General features: G+C 48.0%; 2 protein-coding genes across 4 annotated transcripts in view; one reads left to right on the forward strand and one right to left on the reverse strand.

The window, feature by feature from the left end:
* TRAPPC9 (trafficking protein particle complex subunit 9) overlaps positions 1-16,000 on the reverse strand; it is a 509,341-nt gene that overhangs the window by 432,834 nt on the left and 60,507 nt on the right. For all 3 annotated transcript variants that reach the window (XM_082858827.1, XM_082858825.1, XM_082858826.1), the window contains 2 exons: positions 12,937-13,153; positions 4,673-4,816 (listed from right to left, as the gene is read on the reverse strand). In XM_082858827.1, coding sequence (XP_082714953.1) covers positions 4,673-4,816; positions 12,937-13,153 — 361 coding nt within the window. The remainder of the gene's footprint in view (positions 1-4,672; positions 4,817-12,936; positions 13,154-16,000) is intronic.
* LOC309973868 (protein CEBPZOS-like) lies at positions 1,784-2,026 on the forward strand (the record flags this gene model as incomplete). Its single annotated transcript, XM_082858323.1, has 1 exon — positions 1,784-2,026. The coding sequence occupies one exon, from the start codon at positions 1,784-1,786 to the stop codon at positions 2,024-2,026; it is 243 nt and encodes an 80-aa protein (XP_082714449.1).

A 16,000-nucleotide genomic window follows, 5' to 3' on the forward strand; every position in this document is an offset into this window, starting at 1 on the left:
TTAAAACAGATTTTCCTGCTACTTTCAGCTTTAGTTCAAAAACAAGTGAAGCACTTTCAGGAGGTGTCTTAACTCTTTCAAACCCGCTGTACACCATCCAGGTATGTTACGGGCACAAGATACATTTCATAGTATGAGTATCCCTCATAGTAACTGACAGACTTTGGGCAAAGGACTTCATTAGCATCTCAAAGCGTGACAGACCTCAGCACAGTGGCCTGATGCTATCTGCCGCCCAAGAAAAGAGAAACAAATGAGACAAGCTACAGGGAAACAGTCAGAAGACTGTAAAAGAGTCTCACATAAAAGAGAGACAATTAGTAAACAGGAACACAGAACAAATACCCAAACTCGCAACTTACCCAGAAAATACAAATTAAAACAAAAAGGCAACGTTTTCTACATACTGAATGAGCAGCATTGCTGCCAGAGGTATAATTAGAACAATCCTTTCAGAAGGCAATTTCCAATATGTTTCAACAGCAATAAAAGTGTTCAGAATGGCTGACCCAGTAATCCCTCTCCTGACAAAATCTCTCTCCTGCTCGAAAAGCCAAAGCGCTGAAGACGCTCACCATAGCCTTCCCAGTAACAGTGAAAATAAACCAAGAAAAGAAAGAGTATTTATTATTAATGCATTCAACAGGATGTGAGTACTGAAGGTGCCACTAACCAGCCACAGTGGCTTTAACTAGCCACTAATAGGGTTTCTTTTCAAAGTGATGAATGTTTTAAACTGACTGTGGTTAACAGGTGCACATATCTGTGAATACACTAAAAAACTGAAGGGCACATTTTAAACTGTGGTCTGCGAACTAAATCTCAATAAAGTTACTTTTAAAAAAGGAAAAGCATTTATTATTAATGCATTCAGCCACATGTGGATGCCAGCACAAGCCACTAGGTGACAGGGACAAGAAAAACAGCGAGTCAGACAGACACCTTCAGAGAGCTTGCAGCCTGAGTGCGGAGCCTGTCAATTAATTGAGCGATCGAAATATAGTGGGTGAAAGTGCTCGATGGGTAAGCACATACTCCAGTGGGAATGTTCCAAAGGAGCACAAGGTAGTCTTGAGGGACCAAGAAAGGCTTTGTAGAAAACAACAGAAGTGGTTATCTACACTGAGATCTGAAGGATGAACAAACGTTAGCCAAAAGAAGGAAGGAAAGTGGAAAGGAAGAAGGGATGAGGGAGAAGAAGAGAATGAGAAATCCAGGTGGACACACCACACTTTCTTTATCCATCCATCAGTGAATGGACATTGATGGATGCCGCTTTCACTTTTTGGCTATTATGCATGATGCCACTAGGAACACTCATGTGCAAGTTTTTATGCGGGTGTATGTCTTCAAACCTCTTGAGTATATACCTAGGAGTGGAATTGCAGGATCGTATTGCACTACTGTTGATCATCCACTTTCCGTCCCAAAATCCCAGACAACAGAATCACACAAATCACTGTATCTAACATTCCCCAAATAAACCAAACCCTCTTAATTCCACCAGAACTGGAGAAAGTCCTCCTACCTGAAGCTATTCCTTCTGCTCAGTCTTGTCTGGCAAACACCAATTTGTTCTTCAAGGTCAAGGTCACCTCCTTCATGGAACATTACCCAAACCATTCTTCCACCTCTGAAAAGAACTGTCAATTCCCCCATGATGCTCCCATATCCATCATTTACTATGGACTCCTCTATAGGCTTAACCGTGGCATCCTCCCCACACCCTATTCTTTTCATGTAAACAGTTGGTCCCAGCAGCCCCGCGAGTACGTGCCTCAGGATGGCCTGTACTCTGGATCCACTGGCAAAGAAGATCTTTAAAGGAGTTTTACTAGCTGAACTTGTGGGCATTTTTGGAGCATATTTTTTGTTTAAAAAGATGAACACAAGCCGAGGTTTCAGGCAAACAACGAGCAAGAAATTCCCCTTCATCTTGGAAGTTCATTACAAATCCACTGAACACTCTGGAATGTACGGAATCAGAGAGCAAGATCCAGAAAAGTGGCTGAACGGCAAAAATTAGGAATTTGCCCACTGATCAAGGTTTGCCCTATTTCATAGTATCAGGCAAGACTAAAATTCCACAGTTGACATGGATGGATTTCAGAATATTTAAGGTTAAATGTAAATTCTCATTAAGTCAGAGGTTTTATTCTTTGGACTAACTGTGAAGAAATTGAAGGAAGGTTTGTTTATTATGTTATAAATGCAGTTTTGTTTACTACTCAAAATAAAGTGGTTCTCCTTTAAAAAAAAAAATCTCCCCTATAATTCTGAATTGATAAATCTTTCAAAGTAGATAAAATAGTAAAACACCTATTTTTAATATTTATTACATTTCTTTTCCATTATAGTTTATTACAAGATATTGAGTATATAGTGCCCTGCGCTATACAGTGGGACATTGTTGTCTAATTTATTCCCCTCTCCTTTCCCTTTTGGTAACCGTAGGTTAGTTTTCTATTGTCTATGAGTCTGTTTCTGTTTTGTAAATAAGTTCATTAATATTTATTACATTTTTAACTCACACATTTAAAATCCCATTATCTAAAAATATATTAACTAGAAATACTGCTTTTATCCATTGTCACTTTACCTGAAACAATATTCAAACCCTACATCAATGTCTCTGATACTACTAGAGCCACTTTGGAATAAAATTCGTCATAAAAAAAAAACAGAAAACAATTGGCCCCAGAACCCATCTTGTGAGTTCCCATGCACTGGCACACACCGGGCGGGGGGGGACCTATGAGGAGGGGCAGGCAAGAACCCCCAGACTCTGCTGCCTCCCTCTGCAAACACCCAGACGGGTTCCCGTCCAAGGAGAAGGTTACTCCTCTCTTCCGTATTTCATTTCAATGCGGTGATATTTAGAAATGTTAGTTATCAACTCTGTGAATGGTACCATGAGCTCCCCAGGAGAAAGGTCACCCAATCAATTAAAATACTATCATTAAAATAATAACAAGCTGCCATACAATCTGTAATATCCTAGTTGTACAAATGAGAAAATGAAGGCCCAGGAAGAACTTAATTACTGATCTGAGGTTATGGTAATTAGAGGTTGGGGTGAGTGGAGGGAACCCTTGGTCCTCCTGACTTCAGTCCTCTTCTCAGAAGACTCCAATTAACCAAATACCATTACACACAGGCCCTTATGAGGCAGCGGTTTGTTCAACAGGGTCAAATATCCCAAGTTTCTCTCCTTCTAGACCCAGCGTCTTCGGATCACTAATTAATATGACCTTAAATAACCACCAAGTTCCTTCTCTCCTGGGGCTTCTGCAGGGAAGACAGGCCGACTAAACAGGCACCAGCTCTGTCGGTGCAACGTGAGAAGTGCGTGAGGGGAGAGACCGAACAGCAGGAGGACGACGGGTCCCCTGGGACTTGTGACAGGCAGCCTAGAGGAAGTGCAGACCCAGGGGAGATGGCTGACAAGGTGCAGGCAAGGGGTGAGGGCAAAGGCCCGCTGCAGGAAGAAGATGTGTATTTGCGAGAAAAAAGTCCAGGACGAGGCAGGTGAGGCAGGGGGAGGTGGAAGCAGCTCAGGGAAGGGATGTGCTCCCCTCCCTGGGAGCAGCTGCGTCAGCCCCTGGGTGTGTGATTACAGAGACCCAGCTCCTCTCCACACAGCGCGGCCATCCCAGTGCCAGAGGCCCCGCTGAGGCCTCACCCCCAAGGCTCTGGGCGGTGTCCTCTCCAGACAGTGCCCTCCACAGGGAGACAGGGACCTCGCCACGAGAACCTGTACGACCTTTCGGTGAGGGGGCAGAAGGCCGGCCTGCGGGATGATGCAGGACGGCTCCAGGGTCACCCCAGCCCGGAGCTCCCGGGGGCCGCCCAGGCCCCTGCAGATTCTGTCCCGAGGCCCAGCTTCCCTCTGCCCAACCAGACCTGCCTCCTTCTCTTCCCCTCAGTGGGTGTCGATCCCAAGAGCACTTCTAATAAACGCCCCGCACTTGCATCACATCCAAGAGTGCTTCCCAGGGGACCCACAGCACATGCTAACCCGGCGGGAGGGACAGGCAGACAGGGCGCTGGGACACAGGCAGCGGAGGGCTGATTTCCAAGGGCCTGTGCGGCACCCAGGCAGCAGGAGAACACCTGGGGCTCAGGGTGGGGCCTGGGCTGGAGATAAACGGATTGTGACTGAAACCCAAAAAACACGTGACACCCAGGAACTGTGTGAGAAGAGAAGGTGACGGAGGCAAGGACCTAGAAGAACGTTGCCCTGGTGTGTGGGCAAAGACATGCATGACCCCTCAGAAGGTCAAGACAGACGCTGCCCGCGAGGGGAGCAGTGACCAAAAGGGGCACAGAGGTGTTTGGGGTTCTGGTCTTGTGTCCGATCTGGGTGCTGGGTGCCACGCGGTCACTTCGTGAAAGCTCACTGAGCAGTGTGCTTGTGAACTGTGCACCTCTGCATGTGCGTGTTACACTTTGGCACCTACACTTTACAAAACGCAGGCAAAGGCGAGGGGGGCCCATGCCGGAGGCTGAGAGCAGCGAGAAGGGCCAGTAGTGTGTGTCCAGAGGGGCCCAGGGAGGCTAGGGCGCGGAAGACATCACCCACCCGACCCTGGGCCGGTGCTGACGGGGGCCAGCACCAGGAGTGCGCTCATGCATCTTTCCTGGGAGAAAACTAGAGTTTGAATCCACTCACCTTGATCTGACAAGAAATCCAGCATGGTCTGTAGCAGGAAGGACAAGTGCCTGACAGAGAGAGCAGGGTTCCCCATCCTCCGGGACGCGTAGACCAGCTCGTGAAGCAGACGCATCTGGACGGCAGCCCAGCCTCGGTGCGTGCCTGCGACAGAAGACACAGAGCATCAGAGCAGGGCTTCAGGGGCGCACTGGCAACAGGGCCGACACATGAGCCCGCTGGAGCCATGCCTAATGTGTAAAACTCGTGATTTCAAGATAACGCCTCAACCACCACGCTCAAAGCGCAACCAAAGCATTTCCCCTGTGTTTATCCTGGAGAAGCACACTCACATGATGCGCCTGTTCACATGGTTTTTTGGTTTTTTATGTTTTTAAAAAATGCTTTATATTATATGGGGTTGGCCAAAAAGTTCGTTCAGGTTTTTCCACAAGATGTTAGAGAAAAACCCAAACGAACTTTTTGGCCAACCCAATATTCTCTCTCTTCTGCAAAGACACAATTTTTAAAATAACCCACTTTGAAATACTTATAATAAGGTTATGACAAAATATTATGTTTTCAGTGGCATGTATTTGAATTACAGCATACTTTTTTTTTCAAGAAAATACTATTTGATGAGCCTTCATTATCAACAACCAAGGCCATAAACTTAAAAAGCACAGCATTTCTCTGAAGTATAAGAACAGAAAAGCAGAAAGCTACGGTAGAAGAAAGGTTACCAACAAAACTGCGGCTGCTCCCTCCAAAATAACTCAGCGTGTCTGAAATTAGAGGTGGAGGAAATCGGTTGCACAGCCATCGAAAAGTATTTTTTTAAGATCACAGGATTTTAGAGTTGTTTATTCCAAGTCCCTTTTGGCAACAGTTACTGCTTTTAAATATTTTCCACCTTAAAATTCTTCATGAAGATGTGGAAACAGGGCTCAAAAACAGTTACCACCCAGTGCTGTGTGCCCAGGGGCCCCAGGGGGTTGGTTGAAAGGATTTAAGACTCTGACCAAAGCATTCCTCCTCTCATAGGCCTACTGACCGTCTCTCCCACTGCCTACCCTACAAGGCTGGCAAGTCCCTTTTGTGAATTTCCACTGAATCCTGCACAAATCTTGTCCCATAGGCGTTATCTGGCACATACAGTGAGGCACCTGTAAGCTTGTGTCTTTGTTTCTTCCATCAGTCCTTAATTTCCTTGGGAGCCAGGATGGTGTCTTATTTACCCAAATATCCTTACTGCCTAGTAAGATGCCTAATACAGAGCTGGTCCTTAACAGGCTCGTGGGTCAAGTTGAAAGCATGATGAAAGAAAAAGCCCCTATTTTTCAGACATGCCTACTTAAGCATATAGGGTAAAATGACATGATTTCTGGGATTTGCTGTAAAATATTTCAACAAAGAACAAATAAAAGAAAAAGAAAGGTCTGAATAAAGCCAGATATGGCAAAATCTTATTAATTACTTCATCTGGGTGATGGGCTATTGTACTATTCTCTCTGATTTGTGTATATATAAATTATTTCATAGTAATTTTTAAACTGTTAACTGAATAACAATTACTAATAATTATGAATTGAAATTCTTAGAGCTGACCAAACCTACCCACACACAAAAACCTTGATATCCTACCAGTTTTATCTTACAGAAATCTTTTCATACAATGACAGGAGAAGAAGGAATGACAAGTCCCTGCAGTATTTCCACGATGTCAAAAGACCAAAGGCCAAAACAAAATAAGAGATTCTGAAAAGGATGATAAGGCTGAAATCAACGTCATGACTAACCTAGCCCAGAATTCTAAATGACCTGACCTAACTAATCTCCACCCCACCATACCAAGAATGGGGCACATATCACTCTGCAGATTTTTTTTTAATAGATAAGGATCCAGTTCCTACCACAGGCAATTACGGTAAGACTCAGTATAAATTTTCTTAACACCAAATAGTGTACAAATCATAATTTCTATGCGATTCAAACTGCTCATCCTATAAAATCTGAATCTTTTTATTCTTAAGACAGATTTGCAGTATATGAGCCAGTGATAAAATTTTCAACACTCTTGTATTCAGAAAGTTCAGCAATGTGAGAGTGTATTACCTCAACTACTGCCTTCTACCAAACTTACGTGCCTTACCACTCTCTTTCATAAGAGTTCCTGGGGGAAATTTAATCTCTCATTCAGAAAAAGGCTAAGCAAAAGGTATGATAAAAAAATCTTCATATATAGGAACACAAGTAAGATTAAAGTGATGATAAGCAGCCCGTTACGCTAGCAAATACACACAGTGTACTTCTGTGCTCCCACCTCGACTTTCCATAACCAGCTAGGGAAAATGTTCACTTCCAGAAACAGAGAGAAATACATTTCAGGTCCTGAGAATACAGACAATTTCCCTTTTATTCACAGGTACGGGGATTTAGTAGAATTCCATTTAATTCTCTGAGAAATGTTGAAAGTAGTCCAGAGCAACAGTGGAGATGGGGTTTAAAGTAACTTTAATTTCTTGTTAGAAATACGGCCAGCTGACATTTATCACTTCTACCTTATTTGCTCTTACCTTACCTCCCCACCTCTTTCACAAAATGATGGTGACTGTCCCCTCCCAGAACAGAAGGCTAAGTAAAAAGTATCAAATCACATGGAGGTGGGCTTATTTGTTTCATTTTTCAAAAGAAACATGTTTCATCCATGTGATTTAAAAATTAAGATCAAGAAACAAACTCTGTTCAATAAATGGCAATGAGCACATGCCACGTAGCTGCTCATCAGGTGTGGACACACGTTACACGTGTTTACAGGCACGCCTGCTGTGTGCCAGCAAGGGGGACACAGGGACAGGCAGGGTCTCTGCTCTCGCGGGGCACACAGCCTGGTGGGGTGGGGGGGGGAGAAGTGCTAAATCACTGCCCCGTCTTTTTAAGGTACTTACGCATTATGGGAAATGCTGTTTAGAAAGAACAGGAGTACGTGAAAGAGAGAAATAAAAGGACTGCATTTAGGTGGAGAGACGACGGGGGGCCTCTAGAAGAGCTGACCCTCAGCGGAGACCTGAAGGATGCCTGGGGTGCAGCGGTGTACGGCAGGGAAGAGCACTCCTGAGGAAGCAACAGCCGGCAGGAGACCCGGCAGCGGACACCTGGATGGCGTGTGCACAACTGGCCCAGCACGGAAAGAAAAGGCTAAGGCCAGCCCAGTGTCACTGCATAGAGCCCAGGAGGCTTGCATTTACTCTGGAGCCAGCCTGCAGTTATGTTCCAGGGATACAAAGGGGTCACTGGAAAGCACCTGCGGTCTCTCCAGAAGTCTGTCAGAAGCACACTAACAGGGATCCCGGTCCCACGCACATGGAAACTCAATCCCCCTTCCCAGCTCTCTGCAGAACAACAGTGTGACCGCTCGAAAAACCCCTTCCCAGACACTAGCTCACCCCACGGGATTTGGCCCGAAGACGGCCTAACGGAGCCCGCACACTCAACTGTCCCCTCCACAGGCCTGGAGGCCTCATCTCGTCTCTCACACCAGCGACTCAGCCTTTCAAATGTAAACCCCGAAAGCTTCTAGGGCGTGTCCAGCTGTTTTGCCCTTAACTTCAACCACTGGTACCAGGGCCAAGGCAGGGGGCCATCCCACCAGCACGCACTCCTTCCCAATGGGGCCAGGCCTGAAGCACCGGCCCGCAGGGCACTTTATTCCAGCCTCCACGTGGCCTCAGAGGGACAGATGGAATTAGACCTCACCTGACAGTATCTGCTGAGCACTGTCCTAGCACATTCTGGGGACTGACTCACTCAGTCCTTATAACAACCTTCGTGACACAGTAAAAGTACCTCCCTGTACAGATGAGGGACAGAGGACTTGACGGGGGCCATGCAGCCAGTCGGTAATGGTGTCACCCTCTCACTAGCTGTTCGACCTGAGGAATAGCATTTAACCTCCCCAAGCCTCTATTCCCTCAAGTGCGGTACAGGGCCCACTGCACCCGCTCACCAAGCCGTGAGAAATGATGGTACACATATGAAACCGTTCTCCCTGAGGCCACAAGCAGCGTAAGGCAAGTGCAAGTGCAAGGTGTGCTGGGAGAGAGACCGTGTGGAGCAGACGGGGCGCTCCATCACCTGACCCTCCAGCCCTGGGCCAGGACACAGCTGGGCCTGGGCAGCAGGCTCCGGGTTCCAGGCCTCGCCCACACCCAGGACAGCGTCCTCGTGCAGGCAACACTCTCAGGCACCGACCCTACCAGGCAAGGAAGCTGCTCTATATTTGTCATTTAAAATACTGGGAAATATAAGGACAACTTTTTAAAGAAATAAAGACATCCCTGACTTCAAAATGTATTGTAAAGCTACAAAAATCAAGACAGTGTGGTAACGGAAAAACAAACAAACAACACAGAATGGACACCACCAAGAATAAATCCTAACGTAAACCATGGATTCTGGGTGACGCTGTGTCAGTGCAGATTCATCCGTTGTAACAAATGCACCACCCTGGCGGGGATGTTGATGAGGAAGGAGGCTGGCGGGGGTGATGCGGGGGACGAGGGTATGTGGGAAATGGCTAAGCTCAATTTTGCTGTGAACCTAAAACTGCTCTAATGAAGTCTACTTAAAAAATAATAATAATAAGATCACACAGGGGAAAGTGTGGTGGTAGGAGGGACGTGATAAAATCCATTATCACATGATTTACATTTAGAAGAAGAATAAGCACCGTCCGAGCTCCTAGGTAAATGGGTGAACTGGTGAAACCACTTCCCGTGACTCGCGTGTGGACACACGTGGACACCCTGTCGCGCCAGTGCCACCGCGCAACACTCAGGGGCTCCTTTGCTGTTGTTCATCTTCTGCCATTAAGCGCTGAGTGGAGACGAGAAGGGAAGCCGCCAGCTGTGTCAGAAGAGCCTTTCAGCTCCCGGCACCTCCACCCTGAGAGCAAACCCCAGGCACGCAGCGCACCTCTGAGAGTGTTGTCCGGTTTGCACTCTCTGCCCTCTCCTCCAAGAAGTGGACGGCTGCTCACAGCTAGACTGCAGAGCAGCTACAGAGCCCAGGAATTCAGCAAGGGCCTCCCTGGGACGCGGCCGCTCACTCCGTGGAGACGAGCAAAGTAAACGCAGACCAGCGAGGATCCGGGAGCCAAGCTCCCCCACAAGCCCCGTGGTCTCTTCACCGCTTTCCTCACTTGGCTGCGTCCCGGGAGAGCTCCCTGTGCAACACCAGACGCAAGGGCGATGGCAAGTGTGACCTGCATCCCGAATCCCTCATCCTGGCTCGGCCTGACCTTGGCGCCCCCAATCCAGCACCTCCCGAATCACGCATCACACCTGTCCTCTCTTTCCCTAACTGTCCTCTGCCCTCCAGGGTCACCTGGACCTACAGCCTCCCTCTCAGGATCCCTGTCCTGACTCCATTAGCAATGAGAGCTCCCAGCAGAAACACCACCAAGTGAAGCCCACCCTCCCCTCTGGATCTCAATTTCCTGTCTGTAAAGAGAGGGAAGGAGCTAGATCAGTCTTCTCAGAATCATGTGAGACTTCTCCAAACATATATGCTCGGGCCTCACTGCACAAACCCTCCCCCCCCCCGCCCCCCCGCAAGAGGTGACAGGCTGGGAGCCCAGGGCAAACAGGTCATGCAGAAGGCCAGCCAAGGGATCCCATCTGCAGGGACGGGGCCCACCAGAAGGTTCTCATTTCTGGCTGTGAGTCCCTTTAGCCCTCAGGCTCCAAGATGACTTTCAGTTAAACACCACATGGTCTCGGTGTTTCAGAACACGAAGGACAGTCCTGTGACCACAGCTGGGGCAAGGCTGTCCAGAGAGAGTAGAAGCAGCCCTTAGAGGCCAGTTAGAGGCCCACAAGAGATGCCAGGAAGAAATTAAAATGGTCTCTGGGAAGCACCTGACTGCCACTGCCCTGAGGTTTTTGTCTGCAGAAGAGAGACACTGGGGCTGAAATCACAGGCCGCCAGTATTAATTTACCCAGAACTCACAGTCCGCCCAGAAGCGCCAGTCGTGAAACAAGTGCTCAGCAAACCTTACATTCCATCCCATCTCTTGGGGGAACACAGAGGAAAAAGGAATTAGAGAAAGGAAGAGCAGATGACATGGCAGATGAAAACAATGTGCCGTGATTTCTGTTTGGGTGAGATGGTGAAAGATCTGGAAGAAAGTGTCACTGAATGAATTCAGACGCGGCTGCGTGTCCATGCATTTACCCCCACCATGTGGCGCGGTGTCCAGCACAAAGCAAGAAGCAAGAAGCGTTTGCTAATAGCAAGACCTCCTAGAGAGGGTCCCCAGTTCTACCCTTGACCCCTTGCACTTAATACCATCACCAACGGCTGGGACAGAAGACAGGGACAGAGTTCAGGTTCAAAATCACTCCATCAACAGTACGAGCCCCATCACCGATGCTATCCAGCAGAGACAAACGTCAAGCCCCTTGTTTAACTTTTTAAAAAGATCAACAGCAAGGGCACAGGATGAGGAAGACCAGGCAAGGTCATGTGACCAGGCTCTATTATGTGAGATGGCTTTAGAAAGGGAACGCTACGTAAACAGGAGAAGTATGCAGACCGCTCCTATCAGCACTGGGCCCACCAATCCTCCCCCTGTGGCTGCAGAGAGGCAGGACATGTAAAGCCCAAAGTCCACGCTGCCCCGCTCCTATCAACACCTCCTGAGCACGTGTGCTCACATGCCAAGCCCCCAGCGGCAGGTCTCTGGCTTCTACAGGAGGCGGGGGCTAATGAAGGGCTGTGTCCTGTCTCAGCTTCCCTCCACTCCTCAAAGGCCACCTGCCGTGCTGCTCACTCAGTCTCCCTCTGCTCTTCCAAACCCCAGGTCCCGCCTTTTAAATGATTTTGGAAAACACTCTGGAAAACATTTTTTAAGTAATTTGGGCCCCCCGAAGTGATTTCAGATATCGCTGTGCTCTGAGCCAGGGCTGTGGCAAACTACGGTCCGCACACCGAATCCGGCCCTACCTGCACCATAAGTAAAGATCTGTCGGCGGACATTTCATCCCTGGCTGTTCTCACACCTCAGCAGCAGAGCCGAGGAGCTGCAGCAGAGGCCGGAGGGCTCCCAGAGCCGGAAATGTTTACTCCCTGGCCCCTGGACAGAAAAAGTTTGCCAACTCCTTGCTCTACGCTAATCAGAATTCATCCTGAGCGTAGGATTCTATCAAATGTTAAGTGATGCTTTGGGGAGAAGGTCAGAATGGGGAGAAGTCCAGACAGAGTAATTCATCAAGAACCACCTAGGCAACGGAGACAGAGGAGAGGAAGGCTCTGGAAGGACCCGAGAGCTCTCTGCAAATACCTGGAAGGTCGACACATGCTAGAACTGCTTGTTTGTACGCTGGAGGGCAGGAGTTGTCCTCTTCCCACTGCTCCACTCGCTCACCTCACACATCCCATGGCACCAGGCAAGAGCGCGACAAATCATTACTGAGGAGGTGGACACAAAGGGAAAGCGGACACACCGTCCCCGGGAGGTAAGGCAAGCAGGAAGGGGATTCGTAATTCTTTCATGGAGAGACCCAGCAATCAGAACTACCCAAGAGCAGAACAGACACATCGCTCGGACCATGGGCCCCTCAGGCCGGCACACATGACCACATAAAACACGTGCCAGAGGACTGTCTTTGCCCTGGTGGGACAGGAACGTAGACGGCCCCTCAGTTCTCTCCCCGTCTAGCAGGCCAGGCCTGCTGGCTCTGGACGTGAGCTGGAGGAAAGTGCTCTGCATGTCCTGCCTAAAACGGCCATCAACCATTTTTTTTCGCCTGCCAATCACCCTTTGCCTGACACTGGGCATCACACTTGTGTGCACTTGTTATTAGACTCAGAGCTATGTTTAACACATACTACCCTGCATTAACATTGCAGGATAAGGATTTATCACCAAATGCATACCCGTACTTGTACACATATACCCCAGGACTTATTCTAGATTGGTTGATTTTTGCAAATTGGCTAAATCACATGAGGTAAGTAGGATTCATTAGGTATTTAAGATGTTTCAAGGAGGACACACGTCAGTGAGCTCAGGGGAGATTTCCAACCGGCACACAGATTTAAGAATGCCAGCCCGCATGCAGAGCACCGCTACGTTCTGTTGTGATCTATCAAAAGTACCCAAGTGCAGGAGAGCTTAGTCACCTTTGCATGCCAGCAGCAGTCATCGTGTCCGACAGGCAGAGCAGGGCCCATTAATTGGACGCACCATTAATTGGACTGAAGCAACTTTCAGCTCTAGTACCTTTGTTGAAGTCTTGCGGATCCAGCGACAGACTGTAGCCAGGAAGCGTCTCGAGGAGGAGTTTGTAGCAGGCCCTCCAGCCAGGCTCTGAGATGCTTGGGGCCACGCACTGCATGGCAGCCACGCGCTTGAAGAAGGCGGACTTGCGGTGGAAGCCAATCAACTCGTAGAGCTCAGAGAGGATGCTGTACCGCTGGATCTTCTCCTCCTCGGAGAGCTGAAGCACACAGAGGAAAGTAAAAAGCATGTGAAAGAATCTTACAAGTGCAAAAGGAAACATAAAAAAGCTTCTTCATAAAACAGAGGCCCAATGAAACATGAAGGAAAAGGGAAGCTGAGTTAGTGCACTGACAGGGCAGGATCCAGAGAAGCACCGACACGGAAGCTCCAAGGCCCTCTCTGAGCCCCGTCTCTCCAAGCTCACCCTGTCCTTTTGCTAAGAAGGCCCATATTCTCTGGAACAAAGGTATTTGCTACCTAGCACATAAGATGCAGAGAAGGGAAAGAGAAAGGGAAAGACACTGGAATCTGGGCAGGGATTTTCATCAAATACATTAACTTCTCAAAACACAAAATATATAGAACCAGGTAACCAGGTAACTAGACAAAGAACCATTAATAATAACCACACCTAACTTGGACTTAAATTAAGACTTCATGGCTTACAAAAATTTTTCTTTCATCTACAACCTAACCATATTTTCCCAACCATCCCATGATGTAGTAATAACAACTTCTGTTTAATCACGACTACAGGCCAGCAATGTAACTACTAGGTAACAGCTCAGAATTTTTAAAAGCCGTGTCTGTGATATAGTCTGTGTACACACTTATTTCCTTTTGGCTTCATTCTAAACGAGGATCTAAATCAGTTTTTTAAACACAACAACAATAACAACAAAAAAACAAAAGCGAGGGTCAAAAACGGGGATTTAATACTTAAATGAAACAAGGGGCAGGTGAAGTCACAAAAATGCACGCCATGAGGCAGGGGTAATTAACAGAGGCCGACTGTAGATTCAGCTCCAAGATCCCTGGCAGCTGAAGCAAAAAGTACACGATGATGAGCTACAGGAGCCATGACGCCTGTGGGATAAACATCTGTGTCAGCTGCTGGTACGTCCCATGCGGAAAATCCAAAACATCCTCCTCACCATCGAGCATCCTTCTCAGACCCCCCATGTTAAGTGCAACAAGCACATGCCCGCAGCCCGTGCCCCGGCCTCTGCCTTGCCCTTCCCGCCAGCCCTCTCCCTCTCATCACTGTACTGGGCTGCAAACCCAGGCCTGAAGCGCCAGATTATGGAGGCAGCCCCACACCTTGGCTTGGCGGGCAGCTCACCCAGCTGGGGCCCCCTGGATCTGCCCATTTCTCTGCTGCATTGGCTTCCCACCAAGAGAGATTCCTTCCTACGCTGGTCCCCACAAAACTCCTCTCTCCTAAATGCAAGGACGTCAAGCCATATTCCAGACTCCTGTTCGACCAGCAAGTTTTCAGTTCCCTCTCTCTTTTTCCTTCTCCAATAAAGAACTTGACTTTCCTCCCTCCCCATCCAACCGTTTTCTTTGTGAGAGCTCTGCGTTCCCCACACACCATCCTGAAAGCCGGGCACCCTGCCGGCTAGGACCGAGATGTCTCCGTCTAACCTGGGCTGCATCCTTACACTTTCCCCTTCTATCTCAGAAAACCTTTCCTGAATCTCCCATCCCTCTGATTCTGAGTTTAAATCGACAAAGTTCTGAGGTTACCATTATTATGTGCATATCTACCGGGCTTTTGCTAGGTTCCCTTAGCAACAAGCTTCATTAAGGAACTGCATCAGGAAGTTTAAAGAGGCTATTCTTATATCTGAGTGGAGTAGCCCGCAGGAAATGTAAATGGCTTTGAAGAGAAAATTAACCAGGGACAAAGAGGCCGCAGGTTCTAACCAACAGTGTGTCATGAGCCAAAACGTTATCAAATGGCTCAGTCATTCCTGAACATCAGATCTGCAGGAGGTGCCGGGTGCTGGGTTGAACATACATTGGTCCTAGAGCATGCTCCCACAGCTGGTAAAGTGCTGGGCTTTTCTCTAGTTTTCCAAACAATTCCTTACGATCTCTTTCTCTTATGGTCACTTACATTTCCTACTAATGAAGAAAATTAATTTCAGTCGTCTGGGTTGTTTGCGGGGAAGCTACACGATGCAGTTCACAGAGCTCAGACCTTGGAGCCATGGTGAACTGGGTCTGAAGACCAGTGGTAGCATTTACAAGGTAATCACAGGCACGCAGCAAACACCCCAGCCTCGATTTCCTCACCTCTAAAACTGGGTTCAATAAAACCAGTGAGCACAGTTGCCGTGATGATCATGGCCGCAACCTGTTTACCCCTAGGTAAGTGCCGGCAACAAGCTGGCTGCTTAATTAGTCCTAAGTATCATCAGCGGGTTTTAGTTTACCTGAGAACAGATGCTTTGCCATTTTGTCTGTGGTAACAGAACGTATTTTACTGAGATTAATACCACCAGAGCAGCACCGACTAGAAACTTCCCCAGCTCTGCAGGGCAAGGCATGTTCTTTTCCTCTACAGAGCTGATCACATTTTCTAGTCATTTGTTTTTACATTTATCTACTTAGCACCTGTGTCCCCCTCCGGACATTTTGCTCAAGCAGCGCAGGACCCTGTCTGTTTGGCTGCATTGCGGAATATTCTCGGGCTACAAGACAGTGGGCCCAGGGCCTAGCACCCGGCCTCCAGCACAGAACGTAGAGAAGGGAAAAGCCAAACAAGCATGCTTTAATGAGGCCCCAGCACCCGAAACTATGGTCTGACTTGGGACAAATTACTAAATCTTCTTTACCCTGAGGCTCCTCTTCTATCAACAGGAATGAACGCACTTAGCACACAGAGTTACAAAGGTAGAAGGAAATAACCAAATTCACAACCTAGTCACGTGTCTGCTAGCGGTCCAACACACACGAGCTGCCTTTATTGCTCTGACACGTCACCGGTGGGGCTTTCTAAGTGCCAAGCAATGTGTGAAGTGCTCTACGTGTGTTATAATACTATTTATTGATACAA

This window comes from Leucopleurus acutus (assembly GCF_964270905.1).
Source record: "Leucopleurus acutus genome assembly, chromosome: 17".
Lineage (NCBI taxonomy): Eukaryota > Metazoa > Chordata > Mammalia > Artiodactyla > Delphinidae > Leucopleurus > Leucopleurus acutus.